The following is a 22,510-nucleotide window of genomic DNA, read 5'->3' as shown; positions in this document are numbered from 1 at the left end:
AGTGCGTGCGTGAATGTGTGTGTGTGTATATATATAAACAATATCAGAGATGACTATATGGATTCCTTTATGCTAAAAATAGACGTCAAGCTGTGTTACCCTGAATATGTAATTCTCAATATAAGTCACACGCTAGATTACATATATATATATATATATATATATATATATATATATATAATATATATATATATATATGTACATATATACCTACATATATACATATCTATATATATATTATATATATGGATATATATATATATATATATACATATATACATACACACACACACACACACACCCCACACACATATAATATATATAATAATATATATATATATACACACACATATAATTTCATTGAAATGTGAATGCCTAGTGTTGCATCACTAATAACGATATTCATGAGATGGCATTTCAATGAAACGATTGTAAAATAATGTAATAAAAGGACTTCCTCATTCCATTCTACTAATTAGTATCAGTGAATATGTGTGTGTATACATATACAGATAAACATACTTTCCCATATATGTACTTGCATGTGTGTGTGTATGTGTGTGCGTGTGTGAATATTTGTGTGTGTGTGTGCGTTTTTTGGAACATGCATCGGAATTTGTGGGACAACCATGAAAAGTTAACGCTTAAGGCTTCCTATGGACGAAGTTAGATTATATTAATAAAATGGGTGGGGGGAATGTAAGACTTAGAAGAATTTTGAAGAATAAAGCGAAAGAGTATGAAATAGGAGAGTAGAATATTGGGGCCGAATTCTTTGCGAGAAATAGTTACAGTTGACGCGAAAGACAGAGAATCAGTGAGTGAAAGCAGCATTCTGAATTATATAAGTATATATGTGTGTGTCTGCGTGTGTGCGGTCCCGTGTGTTTATATTCGTATTTGTGTGTGTATATCTATCTATCTATCTATCTATCTATCTATCTATCTATCTATCTATCTATCTATCTATCTATCTATCTATCTCTCTCTCCCTCTATCTATCTCTCTCTTCTATCTATCTATATATATTATATATATATATATATATATATATCTATATATTAATACATATATACAGATATATAACATATATACATATATATAATATATATATATATTATATATATACATATATATACATATATACACCAACACACACATTTACGTAGTCACAGACACACTTATAATATGTACATATGTATATATAAATATTTTTATGTATATATTTAGGCATGTATGAATATATATATATATATATAAATTCATACACATATACATACGTATGTACGCATGTATGTATGTAAAAAGGGAGCAGAAAGAAAAGAAAAATACAATAAAAATTTTGAATTCCGTGAGATGGGGACGATGATATTGGTGATGATGATGATGGTGGTGGTGATAACTTGTTGTCGACTTAACCGGAAGGGCTAGCAGGTATATAGGGTATTTCGGGGCAAGTTAATCAATGTCCAAATTAGTAACTATATAAACACTAGTAAAAACTGCTACAAGAAGTAGCCACACCAAAGACAACTACAACACCAACAACATTTGTAAGCTGATAAAGAAGACTTCCTGTGGTCGCTCCAGCTGTTAGATAGAGCACCCTTGAAGTTGTACACTACTGTGTAATATTTAAGGAGAATATTTGATAATTTTTGTTCTTCTAAATAGTCCGAACATAGAAAGTGTTGTTAGCGGTTTTAGTGGTTCCCTTTGATTAGTATTATTCTTGACGAGAAGCTGACCTACGTCTAAACCAACATCAACAACAACTGCAGGAACAACGAAATTAGTAGGAGTTAATTCCATTAAGAAAAAAAAAACATCAACGCAAACATCATCAATAGCGAAAAAATAATAAGAAAACTATCCACAACTATATCAACTGCAACAGCATCCAGAAAAGCGGCCGCAGCCGCGGTGGTGACAACAACACGGAGAGCCACCGCCACCACCATCGCCATCGCCAACTCTATCATACTAGCCATAATAACAGATAACAAGAACTGCATCAACTGTAAGAGCAGCAGCAGCAGCATCAGATGCAGCAGCAGCGGTAACAGCAAATACAACAACAACTCAAACAACACAAACTTCAGCAGCGCGGTCAATAGTAGCAGCAGCAGCAGCCAGCAGCAACGGCAGCAGCAGCAGCAGCAGCAGCAGCAGCAGTAACAGGTCTCATCGCATCATTTGTAACATGATTGAGTAAAAAGGAAAAGATAAAAAAGAAGATAAAAGTGATAAGGCAAAAAACAAAACAAAAAAAATAATAATTACGGAGTGAGAAAAATGAGAAGGAAAAAAACTATAAGCCATGGTGGTGGTGGGGGTGGAACTGCGGGCTGAAAAACTGAAAAGGATGACTATGACGATGATGATGATGATGATGATGATGAGGATGATGATGATGATTATGGTGATGGTGATGATGATGATGATGATGGTGACTGAAGGAGTGAATGAAAGAATGAATAAATGAAAGCTAAACAAGAGCAAAAAGAAGAAATAAACAAAGAGGGATTTACAATGTTTTGAACGCAGTGGAAAAGGGTTTTAAGGACAAAAATATTTAAAATGGTCTGAAAGAAGGAAATGCATTATATGTCAACACACTACCAGCCTTCATGTCCCCACCTCATCAAAGACCACCAGCACCAGCACCACCACCACTACTGCTATAACAACCCACACAAACTATCATTATATATATCATCTTCATTTTCAATAAGAGCTTTTCATATAAAAGACACATAGATGCTTCTTTATATATATATATGTATATTTTTACAATTATTTTCCCTTTTTAATTTTTCTTATATTTAATTGCGCTTTTTTTTTATTTTTTTCCCCTGTATTTAGTGTTTAGTGACTAATCGAGCAAAAAAAAATGATGCAAATGAAGTTGTGTTCTGGATTAGGAAAGTAGCTCATAACAACGATCCTGTCATTTTCTTCCTTACTTCGTCTTACAATTATCTCGTAGTTGTTTCTGTTTATTAGTTTTAGCATTATTTTTTTTCTTAGTTATCATTTAAACAACTTAAACTAACGAAGAGATGCTGGCAGCTGGTATCCCATGCTGTCAGCGCTGGTCGCGTTGTCACCGTGAACCTGCCTTTCCTACCGTAATGGGTAGGGCTTCAAGTTCTGTACGAAATATGTTTCTCTGTTGGGTTTTTCTACTGTTAGCATCTTTGTGCACACTGGTACAAAATGTTGCAATACCTACGGATGAACAGCGCCTAATGCAGGAATTACTAGCAGACTATGATCCGGCTTCGCGTCCGGTTTACAATGCCTCTCATACCGTAGTGGTCAAATTTGGAATAACACTCACACAACTTTCGGATATGGTAAGTTAACATACGATGAAACAAAGTAAAAGAAAAATATTATAATACATATATATTAATACTATACGGAGAAAAAAATATACTAATGTGAAGTAGAAAAAAAATCTTAAATCAATATAACAAAAAAGTTCAAACTTTTGTTTTCTTTTTTTAACATTTTATTTGCATTTATAAATTGAATCTCTCGAACACTATTATTTTCTTTTCCATTTTGAATTTTTTGTGGATATTATTGTTATTATTATTATTATTATTGTTATTATTATTATTATTATTATTATTATTATTATTATTATTATATATTATTTAATTATTATTATTATTATCAATATTATCACTACTCAAACTCCACGGAGGTCGAACGTGACATTTATATTTTTGGGGTCGATAACATTAAACACTAGTTGTCGGGGACGATGTAATCGACTTCCTATTAAATTGCTGGTATTCCGCCAAAATTAGAAAGAATTATTATTATTATTATTATTATTAGTATTATTATTATTATTATTAACAGTATTATCATTATTATTTGCTATCATTATCATTGTTATTTTCATTATAACTATTATTGTTATTATCAGCATTAACATTATCATTATTATTATTATTATTATTATTATTATTATTATTATTATTATTATTACTATTATTATTTGGGTAGGTGGAACTAATCTGAGCATGCACCTGCAAGTCGGAGAAACGAATTGCGGTGGGGCGGAGCAATAATTGTTGGTGGTCAGTTGGATCTAAAGTTGTGGGACTACATGAATGGCGCTAGCTGGAAGCCCTCCTGAGTGTAAAGGACGGCATCATCTATCCATATACTTCATACCTTTCAAAACTCCTCACCTCGTTTCATACACTTTTTACTCTTACTTCTCACCTGAGTTTACCAAAATCCCACGCAGATTATAATCTTTTTCTTTCATCTGGACGCGCTTGTGGCAAATAAATGAAGTTAATATTTTTTTATCATTATTATTATCATTACTATTTTTATTTCTATCATTATCGTTATTGTTCTTCGTTTTCTTTCTTCTGTTCTCTTCTCTCTTCTTCTTCTTCTTCTCTTCTTCTTCTTCTTTCTTCTTCTTCTTCTTTTCTTCTTCTTCTTCTTCTTCTTCTTCTTCTTCTTCTTCTTCTTCTTCTTCTTCTTCTTCTTCTTCTTCTTCTTCTTATTATATTATTATTATTATTATTCGATTATTATTATATATTATTATTATTATTATTTATTATTATTATTATTATTATCATCATTATTATGGGAGACTTTAGGCTGGCAGAATCGTTAGCAAGCCGGACAAAATGCTTAGCAACATGTCGTCCGTCTTTATGTTCTGAGTTCAAATTCCAGCGAAGTCAATTTTAACTTACATCCTTTCGAAGGCGACGTAATAAGTAACAGGCGAACCCTGAGTTCTATATAATCGACTCACACCTCCTCCCTTGTGCCAATAATAGAAATATTATTATTATTATTATTATCATTATTATTATTATTATTATTATTATTATTATTATTATTATTATTATTATTATCATTATTATTATCATTATTATTATCATTATTATCATTATTATTAATAATAATAATAATAATAATAATAATATTATTATTGTTGTTGTTATTATATTATTATTATTATTATTATTATTATTATTATTATCCCCATCGTCATCATCATTATTATTATTACTATTCTTATTTTTATCATTATTATTACTGTTAGTATAATTTTATTTTATTTTCTACTTTATTATTGATATTGAAGATATGATTATATCTACTGGACGACAGTGGTTTGTGGCGGTAAACATCCAGACACATATTATGCACATAACCATGACTTGTGAACAATATATTCATTGAAGTATTTGACAGAAGCACGATCGTCTTTGAATAGCATCCTTTTATTTCCCTTATTCTTTTTCTCAATATCGATGTTTTACATAACATTTATTGATTAACTCATTCATATACATTTTTGAGATGGACTAAATAATTTTGTCATTGTTGTTTTAAGACATAAAGACAACAACGTTACAGTGTCAGTACATAAGTACTGGTACAATATTCATTCTTTTTAGGATCACCGAATCTCGAAGCAAAGAAAGCTACAAATAATTGCATCTAAATTTGGGTTGAGAAGCCACTTTGGATAGAAAATGTCGAAGCCTGCCCATGAGACGCAAAACATCTTTTGTAGACAACACAAACCTTCTAATGTTCTTAATAACAAGCACAAATAAGGAATTTTAAAGAAATAAATCACATATCGTTCTACAGTTTAATTCCATTTAAGGTAATGTTTTATACGTCCTGGAACAATATAACAAGTAATATTTAGATATTGTACGTGACTGTTATGCTAAAATACATCAATATCTATTTTAATTTGAATATTACTAACACTAATAAAGAGAGAATTAAAGCTATTAATATTAGCATTGAAAACAAGCACCTATATATATATATTTAATAAACACATGATTAAAAAATCAAATAACCCAATAAAAATTATTTTGTGCCACCATTAGAATATCAAAAGTATCGATGAGTATTTTTAGAAATTCTGCTATATACTTAACTTAATTATTTATCGAAGAACGAAGTGAAGAAGTTGAGCGATATGCGATTATAATGAATAAAGTATGAAAGATCCGATAGTAAACAAAGCGACTGATAAGAGAAATATATAAACTAGAGTATGAGAACATAAGAGGTAACAACTTGACATAGAGAGTGCAACTTATGGAACTATACATTCATACACATAGATGTGTGTTGGTATATAGGTGGGTTTTTGTGAGTGGACTCTCTCTGTGTATATATATGATATAATATATATTCTATATATATATATATATATATATATATATATATATATATATATATATATATATATATACATACATATAAATATATATATATATATATATATATATATATGATATATGTATTAATTTATGTACATTTACGTAGGTACATATGCATATCCATATGTGTGTATGCCTGTGTGTCAGTGTGCGTGCCCGCAGGCGTGCTGTGTTTACGTGTGTATGTATTTATGCTTCTGGGTACATGCGCATATACACAGATATAGATGGATGGGTAAATAGACGGACAGGCATATAGATAGATTCATTATTGCATAAACATGTGCAATGTATGTACACAGAATATCTGGGATCTTGTGGGTATGCCTGTGTGTGTGTGCGTGTGCGTTCCTGACTTTATATGGTGGTTTTACTGCTTTCAAACAGGCTTGACTATAGGCATCTATATATGCTTGTGTATATATACGTTAGTGTGTGTGGAGGATGATATATAAGTATGCGTATGCGAGTGATTGTAATTGTGTGTTTGTATATATATATATATATATAATATTATAATATATATATATATATATATATATATTCACGTTTATGATTTAAGCAGATAAAAGTTAAGTACACACACACGTATGTGTATAAGCATATATATGCATACATTCAACCGTATCTAAGTATGCATATACAGTTATATACGCCGTGATGTGTACTATGCTTATATATATCGACACATGCACACAAACACACACACGAGCACATTCACACAAACACACGCGGACACGCACACTCAAGATATACTCACAAAAAATTCACTGTAAACCGTAAATGAACTGCAGGATGGTGTATGAACTTTAGTTGGATAGCTAAATAAAGTGTACATGTATTGTATATAACCTACGTCTTTTACGCAGTCCAGTTAGGCTTTGAGTGAATATTTGTGTTTGTTTAACATTTTGTATATAAATATATGTACATGTTTAAGGTATACATTCATCCTTACACACACACATATATACACACACACACACACACACACCACACACATATATACTATATATAATATATATATATATATAATATATATACTTATGTATATACTTCTATGTAGAAATGGATATATGTGTATAAATGTGATTATATATATATATATGTACATATATATATGTATATATATGTATATATGTATATATATATGTATATATATATATATATATATATATATATATATATATATATATATGTATATATGTATATATATATATATATGTATAGTATATATATATGCATATATATGTATATATATGTATATATATATATATGTATAAATATGTATATATATATATATATGTATGTATATATGTATTATGTACCATACTATATGTTCCTAATGTAGAAATACGTGTGGAAATATACATGCGTGTGCTTGCGTGTATGTGTGTGTTTCCGTTTTGCTCAAATTTGTGAGTATGGGATAAACGTATGCAATGTTTGTAATTTGAATAGATGCAAGTTAACCGCACCAACTGCAGCACGCGATATATTTGGAATGGTGCATCATGATCAGGATGCATCTGTCTCTTTAAACTTTTTCCTATAGTTAAACTGACTAAAATCAAGTTACTTGCTTTTATATCAAATTTCAATTCTATCTCAATATTGTATTTAGACGGTATTTAGCATATTGTTAGGCTTTTACTCACATGCTTTGAAATTCTGATATTGAAAAAGCAAAGAAAATTTCGATAATTAAGTGCTTTATTCTCGAATTACAAAAATAAAAGTTAATATGTAAAAATGCAATCTATTTAGCAAGAGACACATATTGCTATATAGGCACTCACACACATATTGACATATGCATACCTATGAATTCATGTGTCGATAAATTTACAACCACACGCGTATGCAAACACTTACACACCCGTATACACTCACGTAGTACAAATTGTAATTCATATATTCTTGCCCCGTTCATATGTGTGTGTTTGTGTGTGTGTGTTTCTCTGAAGAAGTGTGTCTGCATATGCCTATGCCCATAAAATATTCACAAATTTGCACTTGCATACCATACATGCAAAGTTCTTTATCAATATGTATTTGTGTATACATACAAACATACATACATATATATGTGTGTATGTGTGTATATTAGATTATATATATATATATATATATATATTATAAATATTATATATATATATATATATATATATATATTATATTATATATATATATATATATATATATATATTATATATGTATATGTAATGCATGTTCTGAAATTTGAAATGTATAGGTGTATTCCGTCTGTATTTATTGTATGCCGCGTTTATTTGTTTCTAAGATAAATACAATATACAGAAACTCGAAACACTTTCTTGTTCTCCATTATACATCAGGATTTTGGTCATATTGCTACTATCATAAGCAATAAACATAAGCATAGTGCTTTTAGAAATAAGCAAATATACATAGGATTGATTTGTTTCTTTTTTTTTTTGCAAAACTATCATCGTAATTTCATTTCAGGATAACATCTAAATTAAACAATTGGTGTTTGGAAACATTCCAGCCTGTTGTCGACTCTTAAAAAAATCTACTCTTTTAGACTACATTGCCATTCGAACGAAAATTTTATCCTACTTGTAATTTCCGTAAATTAAACATATATTTTTGCACTTCAGATATTTTAACCTCTTTTTATATATGAATATAAAAGTATCTGTTGTCAGTAGTTGTATTTATAATTATTTTCTCCATTCTTTAACGTTTTATATATGACCACACCTTGAAACCATAGTGCTGTAGCATATTTGGTGAAGGTTGTTGTCAGCTGTCTGTTGTAAATAGTTTGGTTATTCTTACGTTTGCACTGTTTCCACTAAGTTGAATTTTTCATTCCTCGTCATATTCGAGGTGAGCCGTTTGTTTTATCGTCTCGTATTTCTTCTTGAATTCGTGATCTCAGGCACCCAGTAAGCTGATTCAGAATCTGACAAGCTATATTTCACATGAAGTATTATGAAATGTACACCAAGAAGTATGATCAAACAAGTCAATATCTCCTGCAGAAGGTTACGAATACAAGAACCACAAATGGAAGAGTTGAACGAGTGCTGTATTATCAACTGATGTGTTAGTCATTCATGTATTGCCGTAGGCAATACGCGTATCACCAACATCAACACGTTACATAAATATGCACATATGCGTATGTATGCATGTATATATGGGCGCAGGTTTGTATATATGTATATATACGCATATATGCATGTATGTATGCATGTATGTATGCATATATATATATATATGTATATATATATATATGCGTATATACATATATATATATATACAAATATATGCATATATTTATATAGATCTCTATATATATACATATATATGGATATATGCATATACATCTATCTATCTATATATATATATGTATGTATATATACATACATGTATATATATATATGTATACATGTGTATACATATATATTCATATATGTATTTATATCTATATATACATGAATATATATATATATATATATATATATATATTGAGAAGAGAGAGAGAGAGAGCGAGAGGCAGCTAGATAGACAGCCAGATATATATATATACAATATTTATTTCAGGATATATATGTAGGCATATATGCATTCATATATGTGCATAAATGCATACTTACAAACACATATGTATTCCTCTCCACATGCCTATAGACGTGCATACAAGTGAACATTTACATGTTTACACATATGTATAAATATAGTTATACATGTGCATACCTATAAACATACTTATGCTAATGATTACTTTGGGGGTATACCCAAATATTTTAACGCTTTTTACAACCGAACAGATAATATATTATGGAAATTTATTACATACAGGATCTTGTTATAAACGTCAATATACTGTTTTATACCTTTTCAGTAAGGATGCTAATAGTGATATCAAGTTCACGACACCGTAGTGCATGGCGTCGTCTAGTCGATCCCTCATTTATTACACTCTATTATTAGTTTTATAATGAATATGTTAGACGTTTACCAGTGTCTCATGTGTGTAATAAATTTTATTTTTTTTACAATTTAGCCATTGACAACTAACAGGTTGCAGTAAATCACGTACTTCATTGTCGTATGAAAATATCTACTGCTAAGAACTCAGTTTGTGCAAGTTGTGCTTGTGTGTGTATGTGCGTGTGTGTGTGTGCATGTGTGTGTGTGTGTCTGTGTCTGTGTGTGTATGTATGTGTGTATGTGTGTGTGTAGTACACAGATGCAGTACAATCATATTTATTTGAAAGCAGTATATTTTATCACTGGGAGTATTACATCTTCTTTGTACGTTGTCGGTACTACGAATTTATATCTTTTTGAAGCAGGAAGAAATGTCGAATATTTGCAGAATGTAGATCATGCTGCCGCCAACAGACTTTTAGATATCGTTTTACTCATCAGCCAGATTAGCACCTTAATTGTTACTCTTTTAGCCAGACAATGTATAACAACTGTTTAAATTACGTTTTAATTACTACGTAAAATGAGATGAATTGACAAATGTAAGCTACGGTGATGTATATTAACAAGAAATAATCCTGGAGAAGTTGTGAAAATGACTTCAGATATCTTTCCTTGGAGCGTTTCATTAAATACTCTAAATTCTATAGCGTAAAACATCACGAAAACAGGTGTTACAATTCGAAACTAAATATTTCATCAATACGAACTCATGTCAAGCTATTCCACATTTTCTGTTACTTTATATTTCATAATTTCTAAACCTGGTGTACTTGATATATTTTTTTCACAGGTTTTCTTTAGAAAGCCATAATTCTCATTATTGTGGACTCATTTCTCTCTATCAGAGTAACTAACATTAAACATGCATGGTTCACTGAGTTCTCTCTTTGTTAAAGGTCATGACTTGTAAGGAAGATTTCCTACTTTGTTTTCATATAAACCAATGAAGAACGAATGATGTTCTAAAGCACTCACTTTAAATACCAACGTGACATAATATTTGCTTTAGTAGGGTCGCTTAAAACATTCTTCTAAGCTCCTTATTAGATTATGGTGATATGAATATATTGAGTGCACAGTACATTCGGTAATGCTTGTTGAATTGATATTACAATTCCTCAAATGACCATCGTTATTTCTAAGAGTAAAATAATCGTGGTATGTTAAATTAAACAACTGTTAAGCAGGTTAATGTTCACAACGTCACAATGTCTCCTGGCATATCTTGTGATAAATATCCTATTTGTTATTTATACGTTCCATTTGTGGTCTGCAGTTCCTATATGTTTGTTTCATATAGATACATACAAGTACCTAAAAGTACCTGCATGTATAAATATGCATATACACCTGTGTGTGTTTGTGTTTGTTTGAAATGGTGAATGGAAGTTAAGTATTAAGGAAGTGGAGGCAGCAGAATTTTGGATAACCATCTATTGACTACTTTCATCTCGTTTCAAGGATACAACAGGAGTTATTATTTTTTTTGGCAGAATTGGAACAGTTATTTTCTTTGTTATCTTGAGTCTATATGTGTGTACATATATACATATAGACATATATATATATATATATATATATATATATATATATATGATTGATTGATTGATTGATTCTAGTTTCAGCTCATGAGCTGTGGCCATGCTGGGGCACCACCGTTTGGTGTTGCTACTTGGTTTTACTTCACGAAAGCTTTTTAGCAACTGCCATTTGGTGCATGAGAGAGTTCGATGCAGCTGCCCTCATCTGCCCCTCCTGCCGTGAAGTTGGTTCATCTGGGACACCTGACAGGAAGAGATCCAGTTCCATTTTAAAGACATCTGCATCCATCCCATGCAGGTCTCTCAGGTTCTTCGGGAGGATATTGAAGAGCTGTGGGCCTCGGAAGCCCAGACTATCACAGTATCTTGTCCTACATTTTGATGGCAAATTTGGAGTCCTAGGCACCACGCAGTGGCGCCCAGTTCTGGCATTTGTGTAACTCTCGATGCAAAAGTTTGGGACACGTCCCTCCAGGATCTTCCAGATGTATATTATGGCATATCTTTCCCGCCTACGCTCCAAGGAATATAGTTTTAATCTCTTGAGTCTTTCCCAGTAGCTTACATTCTGCATAGAGGCTATCTTCTTTGTGTAGCTACGCTGGATCGCCTCGAGCTCTGTGATCAACATGACACTGGATGGTGACCATAACTGAGAGCAGTAGTCAAAGTGGCTTAGGACAAGTGTCTTCCAGAGGACCATCATGGTTTCTTGTTCTCTTGTTCTAAAGGTTCTGAGAATCCATCCGGCCAGTCGTCTACATTTCATTGCCAATTTAGCAACATGTACACGAAAGGTTGCGTCATCACTCATGTAAATACCCAGGTCACGCACTGATTGTGCCTCTGGGATTGCTATTCCTCCGGGTCCAGTGTATTCATTGGGTATTGCATTCAGTTTTGCATGCTGATAGTATAAAGCTTGAAACTTTTCAGCATTGAACTGCATGCTATTCTTTTCAGCCCACTTGTATATTTTGTCCAGCTCACATTGCAGGCGTTTAGTGTCCTCAGGGTTCTGTATGGCCTTTGAAACTTTTGTATCATCTGCATAACTTGTGATCGTGGCTCTCTGCGTGGCTGAGGGCATGTCTGAGAGGGCCATTATGAACAGTAGTGGTCCCAGAACAGTGCCCTGCGGAACACCGCTCACTATTTGCTACTACCACCTGACTTCTATCTTTCAGAAAGTCATGAAGCCACTCTCCCAGTTTTCCAACTATGTTGAGATCACGCAGTTTGTGACATATCATTCCATGATCGACTTTATCAAAGGCCTTTGCAAAGTCGAGATATATCACTTCCACATTTGAGTGGTTGAGCAGCCGTTTCAGCACCCAGTCATAGTGTTGTAGGAGCTGAGTTAAACAGCTTCTCCCTGGTCGGAAACCATGTTGGGTGTCGGGCAGCAAGTCATTTTCTTCAAGGAAGGTGATCAGTTTCCTTCTGACTATTCGTTCCATGACCTTGCTGATTTGTGAGGTCAGAGAGATAGGTCTGTAGTTCTTGGCCTCCGCTCTGCTACCTCCTTTATGAATGGGGCATATTTTACCTTCCTTCAATTTTCTTGGGAGTTTGCCAGCTGCAAGGAAGCTCTGAAAGAGGAACTGCAGTGGTCTTGCTAGGACTCTCTTACATGCTTTTAGGAGGATTGCCGGGAATCCATCGTGGACAGTAGCAGAGTCTGTTTTCATTTCATCTATAGCCTTTATTACATCGTCGTCCTTTATATCGATGTAATTTATCGTTGCGCCTCTGATTTTATATCTGCAGTGGTAAAGAAGTCAGTTGGATTGGTGATTTGGAGATGCCCAAGGGGTGGAGTGAAAACACTCTTGAATTGCTCATTCAGTATTTCACTTACCCTCATTGGTTTTCCTGTGAGTGTGCCATCCTTTTCAAGGAGTGGCCCTATTCTACAGTGCACCGTGGCTGTTTCTTTGGCATACCTGTAGACAGCTCTGGGGTTAGATTTTATGTTATCTATAGCCCAGGCTTCTTTGTCTGCTCTTTCCTTTTCATGGGAGAGTTGCAGACATTTTTCAATTTCCAACAGTTTTACTTTTAGGCGGGACTTTTCACTGCTTTCAATCTGTTTGTTTAGGCGATTTGAAATTTTTGTACGCCGTCTCATTAAAATATATATATATATATATAATATAATATATATATATATATATGTATATATATATATATATATATATATATATATAATATATATATATATGCGTGTGTGCATATACATGTGTATGCATTGTGCAGAGCGTGTGGTGAAGTTAAATTGGTGAAACCAAAAGTTCCCTTTACCAACGCGCAATGATCCACAGAAAATCCATTCGATAGAAAGAATTGCACAAGCTCTACTGCGTTAGCACCTGAAAATATAGAGAAACAGCTTACCTAGCTAGCTATCATACATGTACATAAAAGATATAATTTTTTCCGAATAAATCATACCTACGGAATCTTTGAAACGTGATGAGAGCGTTAAAAAACATTATTATCAAAACTTCTGACTATCCCCTTTTTATATATACCATCGGTTGCACCTGCATAGTCTATATTTTGTTTCTACGCCAAACCTGCTGCGAGATAAGGTTTTGGGTAAGCCACCCAAATGACGCCGTGCGTTAACGAGCCCATGAATGTCAGAGACCTGGCCAGACAAATCGGGTCAGAATCACTGAGAAAGCTGATTTCGCTATTTTTATGCCTTGTTAATAACAAGTAGAGGGATAACCTCAAAACGAAGTGAATTGATGGACTACGATGTAGATGCAAATAGAGTGAAGTTTATTTGCTGATGTGCGGCGGTGTAGCACATGGTACAGAAAAATTAAATTACGAATTAAAAGCAGTAATGTCAACATTATCGGTCACACAAATGTTGTGTGTTTTGTTTATACGCCAAATTTTATGATGAATAACGTCTGGAAAAAGCTTCTCAAAAGACACCGAGTGGTAAAGAACAAGTGGATGTCACGATCAAAGCGAGCTAATAAGCCTCTGAAACTGCGAGATTCATACATAGTGATATCTCGCCATTATTTTGGCTTCATTATACTACGTAATCACGAAACGAATTCAATCGCAGTTTTATGACGTATATATAAACAGTGAAGTCTATTTGCTGATGTGCTGTAGCGTAGTAGATGTAGAAGATAATTTGTATACAAATCAAAGAACAACCATTCACTTTGTTTCGAGATGAGCCGGGTACGTGGTATCGTTAAGCCAAAATAATGCCGAAATATGATTAAAGGTTGGAATGCAGTGATAAGAAAAATGGTTTTAGATGAAATGCAGGATTGTACAAAAATTACAAATAAAAATATCAATCAGTACTGTTAAGAACATAGAATGGTGGCTCCTTGTCAAAAATTCGGTTAGGCAAACTTTGTAACACATTGTTAGCGTTATTTGACTTCTGTATCTGCTTCATTTGTGTGTCCTTAATACAACTTTACTGTATGTGGTTGTTTAAAACGAAATATAAAACAGCCTTAGAAGCCCTGTGCTTTGTGCCATTCATTTTCTGTAGAGTATGTCATGATTTTGCCCATTTATCTTTCGATATCATATATCTAGTGCAATGGTAGACTCCCAGATATTTTTCAGAAAGTTTATGTGAGCATCATAAAGAACTATTGTCCATTTATGGAAAGTTCATATAAGTATCCTGAAGAATACTTATTTTTGCTTTAGAGTTCTGGCTTGTACAGTCAGGATCAATACACAAGCTTTCGCCATTGCAGAATACTGTGCTTAAAACTGAAGACATTCTTTTTTTGTTCTTCATGGGCTATTAGAAAAAGATATAATTAAATAAAATACACATAATGGGTGTTTTGTCACTAAGCGTGGGATTTTCTAAGACTTTAGTCCTATATTTATGCTCAATGCAATATTGCAGATGATGTAGGGGATTTCGATTGATAACCTAGTTTTTTTCTTTCTTGGCGTCTAGCAGTAAACTCATCTTCATTCGGCAGTTTCTTCTCTTGGAGCAGAATTTTACGATTACTGTCAACTATATGTTCTACGTACACGACATATAGACTAACAGGGCTGGTTTCCCGGTTTCTGTGCTGTATACTCTACCCAGACTGGACACTGACCGATCGAAGGATTACTCATTTTTGTCAGCTCAGTGGACTGGAGCAATGTTAAATTAAGTGTTATGCTTAAGAACACGTGTTACCCGATTCAGAAACGAAACCACAGTCTTCCCATCATGACTCCAACACCCCTAACCACTAAGCCACGCGGCTCCACTTACTGTCAACTGTATTTATATGAAAATATAAGATATATCTAGTAATGCATCAGGAAGAAAGGGAATCATATGATCTCTTCAAATACTTTAATTAATAGGTGTACCTAATCTGCAGTATCATCTGCATTCTAATGACATCGACTTAATGACTTTGAAGAAAGCACAAACGTATAACTTTAAACTGAAATGTAATATTCTTAAATGAAAATTAGTGTCCATTGCATAAACCACCCTCAGCGCCCTTTTCAAATGACAAGTGTATAAGTTTACAAAAAGTTAGTGTTAACTTGCCGTATTTGAAATGGTAAATAGCTGTTATGTAAATTCAAAAGTGTTCAATGTACATATTCGGTACTTATTTTCAAAACACAAAATATTAACTAAAGCACAAAAGGATATTTGTATCGTAACATATATGCATGCGTGCGTATATGTGCGTATGGGTGAGTATGTGTGTGTATACCTGTGCATGTGTTTATAAACTTGCGTGTTTCTACTTTGATGCTTGTATGATTATTTTTGCTGTGGATATGTATCACTCTCTTTTTCTCATGCTCTCTTTTTACACACACACACACACATAAAACATATACACACATACGTACACACACACACACATATATATATATGAATAGATAGATAGATAGATAGATAGATAGATAGATAGATAGATAGATAGATAGATAGATAGATAGATAGATAGATAGACAGACAAACAGATATAAGTATATACGTGCAATTAGGTAGCAGATATATAATCAGAGTATGTTTATTTATTTCTTCATAAATCCATAAAATTATGAACACACTTAATCATTTCCAAACCTTGCTGGGCTTCCATATACACAAACACCGACGTGCATGCAAGCATATTGGTGTGCTGTACATAATGTTTTATTCCTAGTTGTACTGCCCAGATACTTAACATAAAATATGAAAACTCATGGAACAACATTTGTTTTGCTTATGGATACAGTAATTTTATCAGGCGTCCCTTACTACCATTTATAGAATAAACATCTTTAACTTTATCATGAGAGCCAGCATGGGTTCCATGTACAGAAAAGCAGTCGCTATTATTAAGTGATTGTTTACATTTATCGTAGTATAATCATAACTTCTTTTCCTCCATTTTAAATCTGGAAAACCTATCCATTAAAGATTGTAATATCTCTATTATGCTAATAAAATATGATGTATATGAAGATGGCTGAATTGAGAGTGGTTTGGTCAACGGCTAATACTATTATTATTCTATGTTTGGCTTTTGCTTTATATTTGTACAAGCTGGATCCAAGTCACACCCAGAGACCACAAGAGACAACAGGTTGGAAGTTCATGTTTTGTTATGCCTAGTGTGCCATATATTTGGTTTTGTATTTAATGTTGTACTAGTGAATGTCTAAAAAAATAAACATACAAAAATTACGTTTGTTTTAAAACTTGAGATTACATAGAAAGTATTTTGCGTAGGATATGAGCAGTTCCCATGAGCACTATCTTTTGAATTTCTGCCCTTTTGGGGTTTGCTGGTATCTGAGTTAGGTAGCAATTAGCCCCTTTTGCTATCATTCCCAGGGCACCTATGACAACAGGTATTGTTTTAGTCTTCAGGTTCCACATTTTGCTGATTTCTATTTCAAGATCTTTATATTTGCTTAGTTTTTGGTAGATCTTAACAGATACGTTTAGTTTATTATTATGGTGATCTCATATCAAGATAAATAGCACATGCTCTTGCAGGTGGGGCTCAGTTACAATTTCCTCCGGGTCGAGTAGCCCATCCCACTCAAAAGGTCCCTGAGCGAGGTTTGCTTAAGGATGGTGAACGAAACACCCATGATTTCAAGGGTGAATTATCCAAACCCCAAAGAATTCCTGTCAACATATGGCTATGATGCTCCCCCACTATTTCTGCTCGTGATTTGTGATACACATATGATCAGCCACCAAGGGACATGCTTAACTGGTAAAGGTCAAGGAACTGCCAAGCAAATCTGTGGTATTGAGCAGAATATTTACTGTAGCCCATCTTTTATAACAAGACAAATCAATGTACATGATGACACTTCCAATCGGTTCAGAAGCCATGAGAGCCACGGCCTAGTACTGCATCAAGGTATTTTACTATTATTATTATGATTATTATTATTATTATTGAGTGAGAGCAGTGTATGCATCAAAGTGACACTGGGGTAAAATATACGAAGCCCAGTATACCCATCATGACTACCCGTCTGATAAAGGTACACACGCCAGGGTGGCAAAACCTTTGTAACAGTTCTACTGGACACTCTATTCCATTTCCATTTATATCAATTTCATTGATGCCTTCTCATACAATAATTGGCGCTATCTCCACCTTCTTCATTTTCCATAGCCGTGCTATTTCGTCCTGAAGAGGGTTGTATCTATTAATTATTTCACCTTCCTTCTTGACTATTCGTGAGTCAAAGAGGCATGCAAAGTAAACAATATAGCATATTTGGTACACCTTGTCTACCACAATTAAACCTGGTCTGTTATGGTCTAACACCCGATCTGTTTGGATTGGGAGATGACAGAGGATTTTGCTAGTCTCCGACTCCTCCACACTCTCCGATTTGTGTTCATACGAAGTCTTGCCTTTCTCTACCATCCACTTTTTCGCACAGTTTCCAACGTAGCACTTTCGTACCTAATTGTGTCGCCATAGCTTGTTGTGGTGTTGGGCAAGTCTAGGGCATTCGTTCGTGGTGTGAGCAATGGTGTCATCCACTCTATTGCGGATGCGGAAAACCGGAGACACTTGTTCATTCCTTAGGTGGATCTTCCAGTTCGTGTCCAGAGTTTAGTCTTGCGCTGCCAGTGTAGTGCTCTACATCTCTTTTTGTATGTGTACCATTCATCAGCTAATTCCATCTATTTTCTTCAGCAACCTCTGTTGTGTCTACATGGAATTGACTGTGTAGTGACTTCTTGCACAATTCTTCTTCAGTTCTTTTTGTAATTCTTCCTTCGTTTTACCTTTTCTCCCAGCTTTAAATACTCCCTCGAACCTAACTGCCACAAGCAAGGTTTCCTTATTTTGGGCTAGGTATAGCATAAAGCTCTCGAGTTCGATACACACGCAGTCTTCCACAGTTATCAGTTGTCTTCCTCTATTTGTTATTATTATTATTATTATTATTATTATTATTATTATTACTTTTTTTTTCTTCTTTCAAATTTGCTTCCATTTCTTGCCGAGTGTCTTCCCGACTCCTAGGGCAAAGAAACTCATAGTATACATTGGTAGGCCATTAAACCAAACTCAATAGTTCGTTCATTTTTTTTTTTTAAGTTAAATTAAAATACATGAGCAGCAACAGTTCTCACATCGACAATGCTCTTCTCAATACGTGTGATGTACCAGTTAAGACAATCTTTATTATTTTTATTATTATTTACTTTTAATCTGCATGTTTGTTACAGTCACTTGACGAGATTCACCAACCATCCTGGTGTGAGTGAAGGATAAAACATGTTACAATATGGCTGAAATCTTGGGAAGGGAAAGTGGCAGGGGCAGTAGCAAAAAATCGTTCAGCAAACACCGAATACTTATAAGTCGTCTTCAACGAGAGCGTCCTTTTTTCTTCTTCTTCTTCTTCTTCTTCTTCTTCTTCTTCTTCTTCTTTTCTTCTTCTTCGTTTCTTATTCTGTCTTCTTCTTCTTCTTCTTTTTCTCTTCTCTTCTTCTTCTTCTTCTTCTTCTTCTTCTTCTTTTTCTTCTTCTTCTTTTTCTTCTTCTTCTCTTCTTCTTCTTCTTCTTCTTCTTCTTCTTCTTCGTCGTCGTCTTCTTCTTCTACTTCTTCTTCTTCTTCTTTATCCTTTATCATCATCCTCCTCATCATCAACATAATCATCATCATTGATGTCATCGCCATCATCTTCATCTTAGTTCCTTTTCATAATAGATATCCTCATCATCCTCTACATGAGTGAAATTTTAAGGCATTTTTACATCCTGATTTTCTCTTCTTCCTTTCTTGTTTCTGTTTCTTCTTCCACCCTATTGTTGTTCTTCTCCGATTGGTCTTTTCATCTTGTCAATGTACAATTCATAAATCCTTCCTTTGTAAGCGATTAAACAAATAAAATACTAACCTACATAAAGCAAATTTGATGAACCCCTCCTCACTTGCGTTTGTTCTTTTGAAAACTTTACAAATCTAAAAAGAAAAAAATAATAATAAAGAAAACCCGACGTGTTGCATGTTATTACAAATTAAGTGTGGCAAATTTTCAGAATACCGAGTCGCTGACCTTGTTTCGCGTCACGATAAATTGTAATTCACTTCATGTTGATTTTTAAGACACGTAAAAACTTTAACGAATTTTTAGAAATAAATTTTTTAAACCAAAAAAAAAAAAAAAAAAACTATCTAGCCAACTTGTTTAATGTCAGATTCTTAGTATTCCAGAATTCCAAAAGAAAAGGATTGTTACAGTCAGATTAGTAACGATCAAATGATTTAGAACATTTAATCACGTAGCTTTATTTCAGAAGTCAAATTTGCCCGCCATTTTCCCCGATTATCGATAAGAGTAAAAATAAAACAAAAAAAAAAAAAAGCAGTCAATAGAATAACTATAGTGGACTGTTCACAACCTATAAACTTTGGACTTGGGTATTTGTAAAAAATAAGAATACGTTGTAATCTCATATCTGTCTGATGTCATATACGCATGTTATGTTTTCAAAATCGCTAATCAGAACCAACCAGTAAAATCCTGTTGTTGGTGATATGGACAAAATATTTCAGGCCATGTTTCTTTGCAGGGAAATGTTGTTATAGTAGAAGGGTAGAACTGCGGAATTATTTGCGATTCATTTAGCTTTTAACATTTACTTGTTTCAGTCATTTGACTGCGGATTTGCTGGGGCGCTGCCTTGAAGTGTTTTAGTCGAATAAATCGACCACATGACTTATTTTCTTAAAGTCTAATACTTACGTATTCTGTTTGTCTCTTTTGACGAACCGCTAAGTTCCAGGGATGTAAGCACACCAGCACCAGTTTTCAATCGGTTGTGTGGGACAAGCACAGACATATGCATATACATACACACATACATACCTACATACATATATATATATACATATATACATACATACATACAAACATATAAATATATATATACATACATATATATACACATGTATATATACATATATATATACATATGTATATATCATATATATATATACATATATATACATATATATACATATATACATATATACCTATATATACATACATATATATAACATATATACATATATATACATACATTATATATATATATAATATAATATATATATATATATATATATATATATATAATATATATATTATATATATATATATATATATATATATAAGTAAAACTACATATTGCATTAGTAATGAAACAATTGTATAGAGTCAATCTATTTTATTCGTTGTATTTCACTTTCCTTCGGTTAAATGTGTGTTGATTCTAGTTGAAAACGGATCTTCTGTGGTTGCTTCGGAGCTATTTTTTAGCATAGAGTTATCCACATAGTGGATAAACTCTCTAATAATTTATGTATAAAATTGTATTCCTCCGTAGTTTTTGTGCTAAGCCACTTGGTGTTAAATTGACGGTATTATTAAATTAATATCGATTTTCACCCTATTTATAATTTTATATATATATACATATATATACATATATATATATATATTATATATATATATACATATATACGTATATAATACATAATACATACATATATATATATACATACATACATACATATATATATATATATACATATACATACATATATACATATATAATATATATATATATAGATAATATATATTATATATATATATATATATATATATATATATATCTATATATATATATAAGAAATATTGAGTTTGAAACCAATATTCTTATTTTGATAATCAGTGAATAACTTCCTGACTATAGATATACAGATACGAAGTCGAGACAGACATCGCCAGCTGACCGTGTCTGCTACTCTAGGCCGATGAAGGACAATGATCCTGAAAACACGGTGTCCCTAGATGCAGTTCCGGCAGTTGGGGGTGTTATCTCCCCTTCGTATGTGTATATAAGGACACAGGATAAAATGTGTCGAAGCTGTCAGGAGGCGTTCGATGCCTCCTAGGGCTATATAACGGTGGTGTTACCCCTACTGTCACATTCTTGTTAGATTGACAGTATACAACCATTATATATATATATAAGAATGAATGTTTTTAATATAATGAACGTGAAATACAGGAAGGGCGAACACGGAACACAGACAAATCATTCGAAGCCTTCAATCTTCAGTCAGGACACCGAATCATCATAGCAAATTTCGGTGTTCAATTTCTGATATTGCTCCAACTCGGCCAGCCCCAAGAAAAAAAACTAAGCTGTAAGCATAGATTCTTGGTAGA

At 32.9% G+C, this 22,510-nt stretch overlaps 1 protein-coding gene across 5 annotated transcripts in view; it reads left to right on the top strand.

Moving 5' to 3' along the window:
- Positions 1–22,510, top strand: part of LOC115209272 (neuronal acetylcholine receptor subunit alpha-10) — a 1,238,615-nt gene that overhangs the window by 820,432 nt on the left and 395,673 nt on the right. The window contains exon 1 of one of the 5 annotated variants that reach the window (XM_029777578.2): positions 2,169–3,359. The exons of 3 other annotated variants lie outside the window; for them this stretch is intronic. In XM_029777578.2, the coding sequence (XP_029633438.1) occupies positions 3,063–3,359 (297 nt within the window). In that variant the 5' untranslated portion in view covers positions 2,169–3,062. Of the gene's footprint in view, positions 1–2,168; positions 3,360–22,510 lie in introns of those variants that run through there. One more of the 5 variants, XM_036500963.1, reaches the window with a different exon arrangement.

Source organism: Octopus sinensis, linkage group LG3, assembly GCF_006345805.1.
Source record: "Octopus sinensis linkage group LG3, ASM634580v1, whole genome shotgun sequence".
Taxonomy (NCBI): domain Eukaryota; kingdom Metazoa; phylum Mollusca; class Cephalopoda; order Octopoda; family Octopodidae; genus Octopus; species Octopus sinensis.
The sequence above is the reverse complement of the archived record's forward strand: the minus strand, read 5'-3'. Positions and strand labels throughout refer to the sequence as shown.